Raw genomic sequence first — 12666 nt, 5'->3', positions numbered from 1 at the left:
TATTCAGTCATGGTTTTCACTGAAATTTTTTTTAAAAAAATTATTTATTTATTTGAAAGCCAGAGTTAGGAAGACACACAGACACGCACACACACACACACACACACACAGAGAGAGAGAGAGAGAGAGAGAGAGAGAGAGAGTCTTCTATTTGCTGGCTTATTCCCCACATATTCACAAAGGCCAGGGCTGGGCCAGGCTGAAGCCAGGAGCTTCTTCTGGCTCTCCCACATGGGTGCAGGGGCCTAAGGGCCATCCTCCACTGCTTTCACAGGTGCATCAGCAGAGAGCTAGATTGGAAGTAGAGCAACCAGGACTCAAACTGGCGCCCATATGTCATGCTGGCACTGCAGGTGGTGGCTTTACCCACTATGCCACAGCACTGGACCCCTTTACTGAAATTTTAAAAATGGTTTTAAGAACAAAAATATTTTGATATCTTTAATATATAAAGCAAAAACTATTCTGAAAATGTTATTTCCTTATCCTTATAAAATTTCCTTTTTTCATATGTTTTATATATACAATAATGAATATGCTGTGTATAATAAATATGTCTATAGTTGATACACTATAAAATTAAATAAATAATAAAGGCTCGTGTTCAGAAGTGTTTTACTATTAGGGTGAGCCATAAGAATTTTGGAGAGAGATGTGGCATTTGAGAGAGGGGTGGGCATTTGTCCTAGTAGTTAAGATGCATGCATCCCACATTGGAGTACTTGGGTTTGATGCGTGGCTCTAGCTTCTCCTGATTCTAGCTTTCATAGAAGGTGATAACTTAAGTAATTGGATCCCTGCCACCTGTCTGGGGATGAGGATTGAGTTTTTGTCTCCTGGCTTTGGGCCCTCTTACTGTCATCATTTTGAGCATTTGTGAATGAACTGTTTGATGAGAGCTCTCTCTCTTTCTCTGCCTCTTGGAAAAAATAAAAAATATTTGGAGACCTTGGCTGTATAATAAATACCCAAATTCTATTTCTTGCCACACAGGATCCCTTAAGATCTTGTCATGTTTGCCACTGTGTTCTGCAGTCACATGGGACTTCTTGAGTCCCTAAAACTATAATGCTATCATCTTCTACTTGAAGTGCTCTCCCCTATTTATTTGACACCTGTTCATCTTTGAAAATGCGGTTCATAAGTTGTGTACTTTCTGAGGTATTCTATCCTTAGATACATAAATTTGCTTCTTCCCCCTTGATGCCTCTATACATTTTATATCCCTTAAAATTATTACATAATCATTTATTTTCACATACATCTCCCCTTCTAGATTGTTAGCTACATGGAGATTGTGTTCCTGGCTTTTCTCTTTTGAGTCAATAATGCTGACACTAATTATTATATTGATTTATTTTTACTTACAGAGCACATTCTATATATACTGCCATTAGCATTAGCTCAAATACACAACCATGAACTGGCTCCTCATCAGATTTTACCCCATGCATGCCTAAACAATCAAGGGATTTCATTATAGAAATATAATATCTTCTTTCTCTCTTCTTTGATAAAGCCCTCTGAAGTCAATACAAAGGCAATTGAAAAAATTGATGATCTTCTTGAATTGTACATGGGAATTCGAGATATTGACTTAGGTAAGTTTTACTATTGTTAAACATCTCTTGATTTGGTGGAACTTTATGCTTAATTATGACTTATTTGTTCTTATAGTCAATTATACTTTTCAAGATAAAAAGTATTTGGATATTAAAAAGAATAATGGGCAACAGAAGATGGCAGAGTAGGGAGGGAATTTACTGCACTAGTCTAGGATAAGATAGTTTAAATAAAGTGGAGAAAGTGTAGTCTCAGGGAAGATGTACAGAGAAAATGGCAGAGGAAACTAATGGGACAAATTAGAGGGACATAGTGGACCTATGTGGAGGGCATGGACATGCATGACTCAGGGCCCCAACAGCTGAGAGCCTCCACACCAGCATTGGAGAGTGAGGTGAGACCAGACTGCAGCAGCCCAAGCCATTGGCGATAAAGCTAGAGGAAGAGCCTGTAGGGAATCTGGCTTGGAGCTCTGTGGTAGATAGTGTATCTAGATAGATAGTGTAACTAGAAGAGAAAAAAAGGTGGAGCACATTTCTCTCTCCCTGATTATCCTGCAACAGCATCCTGTAACAAGCCTATGGAGAGTGGGCACCATTTTAGTCAGCACCCAGCTGAGCAGAGACTCCTGAGTCTGGTGGGGAAAACTGATAGGGGGCTGGGTGCTCATGACTGTGGGAGGCTTGTATTCCAGGACTGTGAAAATACTGAGGCTGTGTGGGAGGGATAGGGTGTGGCTGGGACTTTGGGCAATCACTGTGGGAGACTCCACATGCTCAGGGCTCCCTGGTTCCCTGATGAGGGACATTGCTGGGAAATCTGAGCTTATATTGAGGACTTCATAGATCCTTTGTGTGGCTCTTGTGACAGCGCAGATGACTATTGTACCCACTGGGACTAGTGTCCAAACACTGGTCTCCTTTGAAGAGAGGAGATGAGCTGAGTCTATACCAAAAGAGCAGAACAAACTTCCCCTCTGATTAAAAAAAAAAAAAAAAAAGGAGATTTACCATGCCCAATATGGGTGTCACCTTAGATACTGCTGTCACCTCAACACTGAACAGAGCTCTCTGGCCATACATACCACATGCCTCTAGGTATTCACTGAAAAAGTAGACACTCTACTAATCCAGAAGCATAGTCCAAAGATAAAAGCCACCACAGCAAGCAAAGAAACCAATGAGTATCTCCACAAATGCTGAATAATAAACTCAAAGAAACAAAAATAAGGAACACAATATGAAGTCTCCAAAAGAATACAACACTTCAATACTAGATTATGAAGATGAAGAGATTGAAGAAATGCTGGAAATAGAATTCAAAAAATTCATCATAGGAATACTTAGAAGTAATCTGAAGCAAATCCATGAACTAATGAAATCATACATGACGTGAAAGAAAATTTCTGTCACAAATTGAGATCTTAAAGAGAAACCAAAATGAAATCTTAGAAATGAAGAATTCATAGGACAAATAAAAAATGCAGTGGAAAGCCTTAGCAACAGAATTGGTAAAGCAGAAGAAAGAATATCCAACTTAGAAGACAAATCAGGAAATTATACAGTCAGCCCAAAAACAAGAAGAAATTAGATGACTAAAAAAAATTGGTGGTAATCTACGGAATACTATCAAATGACTCAATATATGGGACTAGGATTCCTGAAGGTGTGGAAAGAGAAAGGATTAGAAGGCCTTTTTGGTGAGCTAATAACAGAAAACTTCAACAATTTGGAGAAAGAAAGAGACATCCAAGTACAGGAAGCACATAGAACACCTACTAGACGTGACCAGTAAAGATCTTCACCACGACACACTGTAACCAAACTTTCTGGAGTAAAAAATTAAAGAAAAGATTCTAAAATGTGCAGGAGAGAAATGCCAGTTTACTTTCAGAGGATCTCCAAATAGACTAAAAGCAGACTTCTCATCATACCCTACAGGCTAGGAGAGAATGGTGAGATATATTCCAAATCTTAAGAGAAAAAGTGTCAACTCAGAATACTTTACCCTGCAAAGCTCTCATTTATGAATGAAGGTGAAATAAAGACCTTCCATACAAACTGAAATTAAAATAATTTGCCACGACCCATCCAGCCTTGCAAAAGTTGCTTAGGGATGTGCTGCACATAGAAACACAGAAACATGGTCATCACTGTGAAAGAAGGTAAAGGCAGAAAATCTCCTGGTAAAACTACAAAGGAATTCCAAAGTAAAAAAGAGGAATATTTATGGAAAAATGGCTGGGTAAAGTCATTATCAATAGTCACTTTGAATGTAAGTGGCCTCAGCTCTCTAGTTAAAAGATTACAGACTGGCTGAATGGATTAAAAAACCAAAGCCCATCTATTTGCTGCCTACAAGAAACACACCTCAACAACAAAGATACATGTAGATTGAAAGTGAAAGGATGGAAAAATGTATTCCATGCTAACAGAAACCAAAGAAGAGCCGGTAGAGCCATCCTAATGTCAGACAAAATAGACTTTAACACACTGTTAAAAGAGACAAAGGGCACTATGTAATGATTTAGGGATTAATTCAACAAGAAGATGTAACTATTATGAACGTATAGGCACCTAATTAGAGGGCACCTGGCTAGTTATAAGTTACTGTGGAAGACAGTATGGAGATACCTCAGAAATCTGAATATATACCTACCATATGACTAAGCCATACCCCTCCTGGGAATTTACCCAAGGGAAAAGAAATCAGCATATGAAAGAGTTATCTGAACCCCCATGTTTATTAGAGTTCAATTCTCAATAGCTAAGACATGGAATCAACCCAATGCCAGTCAACTGAAGACTGGATAAAAAAATTATCACCATAGAATACTAATTAGCAGTAAAAAATGAAATCCTGTCATTTGCAACAAAATGGATAAATCTGAAAAACATAATACTAGTTAAATAAGCCAGTTCCAAAGGGACAAATACCATATGTTCTCCCTGACCTGTGATAACTAATAGAGCACCTAAAAAGCAATCTGTAGAAGTGAAATTGAGACTTTGAAAAGTAATGACTGGAACAACCCTTGTCTTTATTGTTGAGGAACACTTTTTTCCCTATACTATTTGTGGAATCCTTACTTAGTAGAGAGTTAATTATATGTGTATAAAGTCAATTAAAAATAAATCTCAGTAAAAATAAGAATGGTAATAAGAGTGAGGAGGAAGAGGGCTGGCAGTATGGGTGAGATGGTGGGAAGAATCTCCATGTTCCTAATGTTGTAATTATGAAGTTTATAACTGGAAAGCTGTATAGTTCTGCATACATTCCTATAGATTTACTTCTAAGGGTACAGTTTAAAAACTTGCCATGAGACCTCAAATCCCCTTAAGTTGGGTGGCAAAAATACCATCTTAAGGGTTAAAGTGATTATATGTGTAGAATTAATTGGTAATAATAATAGGTAGAATTAAAAAGGAGTGAATGCTCCAACATGGGAAGCAGTCCACCCAGCAGACCCATAGAATGACAATCACTTTACGTAATACTCTTATCTCAGAATCAGCACTTAAGGTATTCTGGTCTGGCTGAAAAGTCCGTGAGAGCATTTCAGGCATGGAAAGCCAAGACACTGTGGCAAAAAATGTGCTATGTGAAGGACCTCATTGGGTGAGACCCCACTGCAAAGAAGTGATCATTAAAGAAGGAGGTACTTTTCTCTGAAGGGAGGAGAGAACTTGCACTTTGCTTATGACCTCGTCTAAATACTGATGGAGTTTGTGGTTTCAAAAGGCTTCCATAGCCTAGGCAGTTCATGTCAAGAGCCTCTGGTGATCACTGATGTCCGTGAGAGTGTTAATTGTTAAATTAAGTAGGAATCACTGTGTACTAACTTCCCATGCAGGACCTCTGTCCTCAAACAATTGTATTATAATTATGTGTAAGTGTTCAAAAAAGATGTATAATTCTTGGGTGCTTCTTTAAAGTTAATTAAGTTTCTAAAAAAGAAGTGAAATTAACTTCAAGATGCAATGACTTTGAACAGTGTGGGGAGCAATCCGGACTAGACTAAGTTACTCGAATTAAGACTTATTCTATGCATCTGCTCTCCCACAATGTGGCGTTGGGAGAGAAGTAAACAGCTTCCGCACAGCTGCCTCCAGTTCAACTGATAAACTGTAGGACTTGCTCCTGATTGGAGGAGAGCAGCGTACTCGGCGTGTGGGCAGCCGAGTTGGGATTGGCGGAGGAGGACTATAAAGGAGGAGAGAGACGGCATGCACCAGGAACATCTATGGGGAACATCTAAGGGAACCCGTGCAGCCCCCGAGAGAACCGGCCGGCGGTGTGCCGCTCCCCTGCGGAAGTGGGGAATGCGGCCAGGGGGAACTGCCCTTCCACGGAGGTGGAAGGGATAGTAGCCAACCCGGGAGGAACCAGCAGCAAACCCGGGGAGGGCCGAGCAGACGAAAGAACAGCGCAGGGTTCTGTGTCGTTCCTCCACGAAGAGGGGGAGCGACAGAACAGCCTTTGTCTCATTTGTTGAGGAACAGTTTTTTTTTTCATGCAAATTGTCAAACTCTAGTTAATAGAGTTGGTCTTCTGTGTATAAAGCTAATCAAAAATGGATGTTAGTGGAGAATGGGACTGGAAATGGGAGAGGAAGGAGGCAGAGGGGTGGGATTGTGAGTGGGAGTGTGGGTATGGTGGGAAGAATCACTCTATTCCTGAAGTTGTGCTTATGAAATGCATGAAGTTTATATTCCTTAAATAAAAGTTTTCTTTGGAAAAAAATTTAAAAAAATGAATGTAAAGATAATAAAAAATCATGAAAAGAAGACCTCGTACTCCTTTCTAGCTTCTTAGTGCTGTCAACTTTTAAAAATTTTAATTAGTTCTTCATCTATAAATTATGAATAATAATTTTCCTTCAGTCCTGTTTTAGATTCAAAAAATATATATGAGGGCATTTCAAAAGGTTCCTGGAAAAATGGAATTAAAAGGATGAGTTTATTTTGAGGCAAAACACTTTTTTGATAATATGTGGAAAATGGGTATTATGAAAAAACGGTGTGTATTTGATTTTTTTTGCATCAAGATAAACTAATGCTTTTATTTATACTTTCCCATGAACTTTTTGAAGTAACCTCATGTATGAAGTTTTGTAAATGATATGTATGAAAGCTATTATTTGATGCATCAGATTTATATTGATTATATTATGTATTTATATTGATAGTAAAGCTGTGTGTGGTTTAATAGAGTTACTGAAACCCTATAAATCATGACTCACAAACAGAAAAAAAGGACACATTTGGCATATAAGGACAACTGAGTAGATTTTTCTCCCCCCCCCCCCCAAATAAACCTTTTATTTAAGGAATACAAATTCCATGCATTTCTTAAGTACGACTTTAAGAATATAGTGATGAATTTTCCTTTTTTTTTTTTTTTACTATTTATTTAAAGGAAAGAGTAACAGAGAGAGGGAGAGGGAGAGGGAGAGAGAGAGAGAGAGAGAGAGAGAGAAAGATTGAGGAAGAGAAAGAGGGAGAGACAGAGAGAGAGTGATCTTTTAGTTACTGGTTCACTTTCCAAATAGCTACAACAGCCAAGCATGGGCCAGGGAAAAGCCAGGAGCCAGAGACTCCATCCGATTTTCCATGTGGGTAGCAGGGGACCAAGTACTTGGGCAATCATCTACTTTCTTCCAGGTGTACCAGCAGGAAGATTGGTCAGAAGCAGAATATCTGGGAGTTGAACTGATCGTCTGATGTGGGATGCTGGCTTTGCAAGTGGTACTTAACCCACTGCACCACAATGCTGTCCTCAGTAGTTGAACTTCTGTGTGATTCTTATGCCATCATTAGGATGTTAGGGTCTTGATTTATCAATTAAGACTATCAGTTTCAGATGATCAAAAACAAAACAAAAAACCCTAACTCTGACTGGCTTAAGGAAAAAAAAGAAAAAGAGAAATGTGTTGATTTTTATAACTGAAAAGTCCAGAAGTAGATCTTGGCTCCAGGAATGGCTAGCTCCAGATTACTCATGCCATCATCAGAATATGGCTTCTCATCTGTCAATTCTAGTCTCATTTCATACCCCTTCATGCAGTCATGGCTGAACCCTCCTCATGTTCTTGGCATCAAGCACCATGGGAAGGAGGGAGGGCCTTTTCCATGCCATTGAAGCAAAATGCCCAAGATTGGCTCAAGTGAGGCAATCCCTAAAGCCAGAGGGAAAATGAGGTCAGGGTCAAGTACACTGTTTAAACTCAAAGACTTGACTGTTTTGTTTTCCTGTTCCCAGGTATTTGACAGTCATTTGTCCTTCTCTTTTCCTTATAGAATTGTCAAAAGACAAAATTAAAACAAATTTAGTTTAAAGATCTTAACTGACTTTTTATTTGTGATTCTAGAATTAGGCAGTATCCTATTGCTTTAGAAAAATGAGTGTTCTGATCAGCTGAGGAGAGGAGGTTGGCTTAATAGACAGAAAAGGGCCGAGGAAAGCAGAAACAGAACAACAAGGGGATTGGTCATTTCAAGGCTAGGTCAGAGGGGCTTCCTCACTGTGCCAGCTAAGACAGGCCTGGTAGGGGATTTAGCTTTTATTTCTCTTTTCTGTGTTCTCAGAAGGGAGATGAACAATTTAGTTTCAGCTTGGTGACATGCAACTTCACAATGACTAACTGTTATTATTATTTGTTGGTCATCCAAACCTTTGACCTCCTATAAATGTTATTGGACAGAATTCATTCTTATTTTTTCTTGCCTGTCTGAACTTTTAAAATAAAACATCAATACTAGATGTATAGATAATGTCTATAACAGAAAAACGTTGGGAATCTGTTTCTTGATGAAAACTCTAAAATTCGTGTGTAACAGATCCTAGCTCCAAGTAGACAAGAAGCTAAAACTGAGATGATCCTATGCAAAGGCCATATCCTACAACTTCTTTCCCCAATTCTTTTGTATTTGGTCAAGTATCTGGATTTACATAAATGATGTGGGCCTGGACCAGTTTTACAAATGCTGGTAAAAGGGATTTAAAATGATAGTGCTCATAAACTCAGATTAACCAGGTAGCATTTATTGAAGAAATAAGATAGTACAGTTCTTCACCCGAGATGTTTTCAAGTAGCATAACCATAAGAGTCTTAGAAGCTTTAGGAATGAATATATCATTTGTTGGGGCTTGCTGGGCTCAAGTTGAGGAGAACCATAATTTTCACAAGTGGGAGCCTAAAGCAATTCTCAACTTTAGAGGTTAATTTTAGGTACAAGACTTATAGTTACTTAAGTATTAACTGGGGATAGTTAAATAAATTGGTTTTGCCCTTTTGTTATAAAATATACATATACATAGTGTAGAATGTTGTACTACATAAGACAAATACTTATAAATGAATTAAGAGTCAATTTTCTTTTGTTCTCAGAAATTCAGGATACCTAACATTCCTCACAGGTTATAAATTAGCCAGAAATCCCTTGTAAGGTTAATTCATCATCTATAGCAGATTTTTCCAAATGACATGGAAAGTTGTTTATGCATAATTAGCACATGATCAGTGCTCTAGGGAGATAAAGTATAAGGAAAGTAATTGTTTGAAGATGATCAACAATTACAAAATTAGGAATTTCTCTTATTATTCAGATATGATTAACATGAAATATAAATCACAATGTGAAAATAATTTGACAAATGAATCTATTTATTTCTATGAATTCTTAGTATTTCTTGGCTTTTAGACATGTTAATTCTTTTTAAAAAATTGTTTTCATTTTATTTGAAGGCCAGAGAGAGAGAGAGGGAGAAAGACAGACAGACAGACAGACAGATCATATATCAACTGATTCACTCCTTAAATGTTCGTAATAACCAGGATGGGACGAGGCTGAAGCCAGGAGCCTGAAACTCCATCCTGGAGTTAAGTTATCTGCTAACTCACAGGCATATTAGCAGGAAGTTGAATATGTGGAGTAGCCAGGATTTGTACCAGGCACTCCAATAATGGGATGTGTCTTCCAAGTAGGGACTTAAACTGTGCCAAACACCTACCCCAGTGTTAATTCTTAATACAAAATTATATTGACAACACATTATTCTGGAGTTGTTAATGTACGTTTGTATTTAAAAATTTAAAAGTAGTATGGCAATAAAACAAAACACTGTCCTCAAAAAAGGATTGGGATATATTTACTATTTGAAAATGGAATGTAATTCAAATGACATTTTGTAGAAAGTAACCATGAAGATGAAAGGGCTTCCTTTGGTTGTACAGTTATGTGGTGAACTATGACATTTCAACCAACCAGTGTCAACAAGAGTCCCCTTGGGATGTCTTCTGTGAAGGAAAACTAGCTTCTGAGAGACGTTGAGATTTGTATGGCCTTAGATGTGGGACTGACCTATCCCCGTACCACATAAATTTCTCCTTAAATGTAGAACTACTGTGATTTCTGATGATACCCATTTAGGAAGTTGGATCATCCTGTCATTGTCAGAATTATAGGATTTCTAACTTATTAAGAGATCCAGAAATGTGTAGAAAGGAAATTTGAATGATAATTTCTAACTTATTTTCTATATAAGATCTTTTGTATCTCTTTAAAAAGTGTGTGATTATGGCATTTAATAATTACATATTTTCCTAGGATCATTTGCTTTTTTTCTGTGAATTCTAAACACTGTAGAAAGCCATCCTTCTTAAAGACAGTCACATTTTGAGAATACATATTCTTTAAGAAACATATTTTACAGTGACTGATTTTGATGTTTGACCTGTTTGTGAATTGTTTGAAAGAGGTTGATAGTTATGACAAAAGTCTAAGGGAAAGTTTGTGCTGAAATCTTCCCCAGAATGAGATACAGTTTCAGATTTCATGGTTACCAATGGTAGTGAGTAATTTTACCTAAATCCTGTTATTCATCATTTTATAGATTTGGAAGTGGGTTCAGAGATATTTGATAGCTTGCCCAAAGTCAGCTACCATGTTAAGAGCTAAGATTTGGTTAGGAGATTTTGATAATTTTTTTTAAAAATAAAAGATGTATTTATTTATTTGAAAGGCAGAGTGACAGAGACAGAGAAACAAATGGGAGGAGATCTTCCATCCACTGGTCTACTTCCACCATATACCTGCAGTAGCCAGAGGTGGGCTAGGCTGAAGCCAGGAACCAAGAACTCCATCTTGGTCTTCCACATGAGTGGAAGGGGCCCAATTACTTGGGCCATTTTCTACTGCTTTCCTAGCTACATTTTCAGGGAGCATCTGGGGCCTGAACCAGCACTCTGGAATGCTGGTGTCTCTAGTGGCAACTTGATCTGTGTGCCACAACGCTGGCCCCTGATACCAATACTTGTAATTATTAAGTAATATTTTATATCTAAAATTTCTATTTATATATTTAAAAATTTAATGGGAACTATATGTTGATCTATGTTACCAAAATAGATTTGTCATTAATAATAGTGTAGAAAAAATTCAGTGGTGGTAGTGATATGAAGAGATTCTTAAAGTGACCACTAGAGGTCAGTACTTAGCTGCTATATGTGTTAAAAAATTTCTACTCAGTGGAATGTTTTTTGATATTCCAGGATCAAGTATTATTGTGTTATATTGTGGCTCTATTATAGTCAAAAGATGAAAATTATTTTAGTTGCTATTGTATGTTATTCTGATATATCTTTCTAAAAAGTACTTCATGTTTCTTTTAAGTCAGAGATATAATGTTCTATCAACAAGTTGAAAATTATACCATATATTTCTCCAGTAAGAATGTTTGTACTAAGGTTATACTTTATCTATTGGCAAAAACTCACAGCATGTTCAAGTGCATGTTCCATTGTTAATTTGTTTTTGAATTTGTATAGCAAATTAACATTTATGGGGCACTGTATAATATACAGTATTTTCAGTACTGTAGCTGTATGACTGGTATTTTTTGCTGCTTCTAAAAGATCATGAGTTCCTTGATGGCAGCTTCCATATCTTAGTCCTATGTTAATCCAAGCTCCTATCATAGTACCTTTCCCTATTTGGTAAATGTCTGTTGCAAGTTACAAAAATAGTGAATTCACAGGGAATAGGAGTCCTAATTTCATTAGCTTTATGCTTTAGACCTTAGGGAAATTATTAAACTTAGAGCCTTAATTTCCATATCCATAAAAAGGGGCATAATGAAAACAACCTTAGAGAGTTGTTAAGGTATCAAAGTAAATAATATGTATAAAGTTCCTGCTGTCACATCGTAAATAACAGATGTAACCATTATCACCACCAGTGGGGTTTGTTTAGGATTATTGCTGGAGGTGATGATAGTGGTGGGAGAGGCAGAACACACAGGACAGTGACCTGGCAGTCTGACCAGCTCAGTGACAGTACTGAGAATGGCGGTTGTGTTTCATGCACTCTGCTGTGCCAGAGAGGGTGCAGGGGGCGAGAATGGACCTTCTGGACTGCAAGGTGACAGTGCGGGCATCTGGCAGCAGCCTTTTTCTCATTATATGAGTGGGAAGCCACACCAGAGATCCCAGATGAGAGTAGGCCAGGCAGGTCCACAACCCAGCTTTCCTGGACTATGCTGCTGAACTTCCCAAGGTTTAAGGCAACCATGCACCAAGCTGCTCCTCGTCCCCGAGAGCAGGGTGTGTGTGTGGGAGTGGGGGAGAGACAGAGAGATCTGGTGAGTGTCCACTGGTGAATTCTATATCACTGTCATTGTTTTCCCCAGCATTTAAGAACACTAGCTATACTTAGTTTCTGCTTTGAAAGGTCTGTACTTTTTCATTTATCTTTTATCTGAATGTATCTTCTTTCTTTCTTGGCTAAATGTTTTCCTCAACATATCTCACTCGTACGTCAGTATAATCTTTGGTAACTGTGGCTATTTGTAGCTCCTGTGAGAGATACTTAAAATGATGAATCAAGCAGAAGTTTGCATTTGGGTCTTGTGTTGACACTGAGTCCTAATCTTTACATTTGGGTTACTCTTTTTCACATCCTGGCTTTGGGACCAGAGTTCTGTGCTTTGCTTTCCTCCATGCATGCAGTGCATGCCATTGTAAAACAGTATCTAAGTGTAATTACATAGCCTCCTGCTGTGCCTACCAACCTCCCAGAATTTTCTATGCATAAGACTCTGAAC

At 37.9% G+C, this 12666-nt stretch overlaps 1 protein-coding gene across 2 annotated transcripts in view; it reads left to right on the top strand.

The window, feature by feature from the left end:
- GIPC2 (GIPC PDZ domain containing family member 2) overlaps positions 1 to 12666 on the top strand; it is a 100949-nt gene that overhangs the window by 76471 nt on the left and 11812 nt on the right. For both annotated transcript variants that reach the window (XM_051857580.2, XM_070078194.1), the window contains one exon: positions 1520 to 1601. In XM_051857580.2, coding sequence (XP_051713540.1) covers positions 1520 to 1601 — 82 coding nt within the window. The remainder of the gene's footprint in view (positions 1 to 1519; positions 1602 to 12666) is intronic.

Source organism: Oryctolagus cuniculus, chromosome 7 (genome assembly GCF_964237555.1).
Source record: "Oryctolagus cuniculus chromosome 7, mOryCun1.1, whole genome shotgun sequence".
Taxonomy (NCBI): domain Eukaryota; kingdom Metazoa; phylum Chordata; class Mammalia; order Lagomorpha; family Leporidae; genus Oryctolagus; species Oryctolagus cuniculus.
This window is presented reverse-complemented; position numbering and strand designations above follow the sequence as displayed.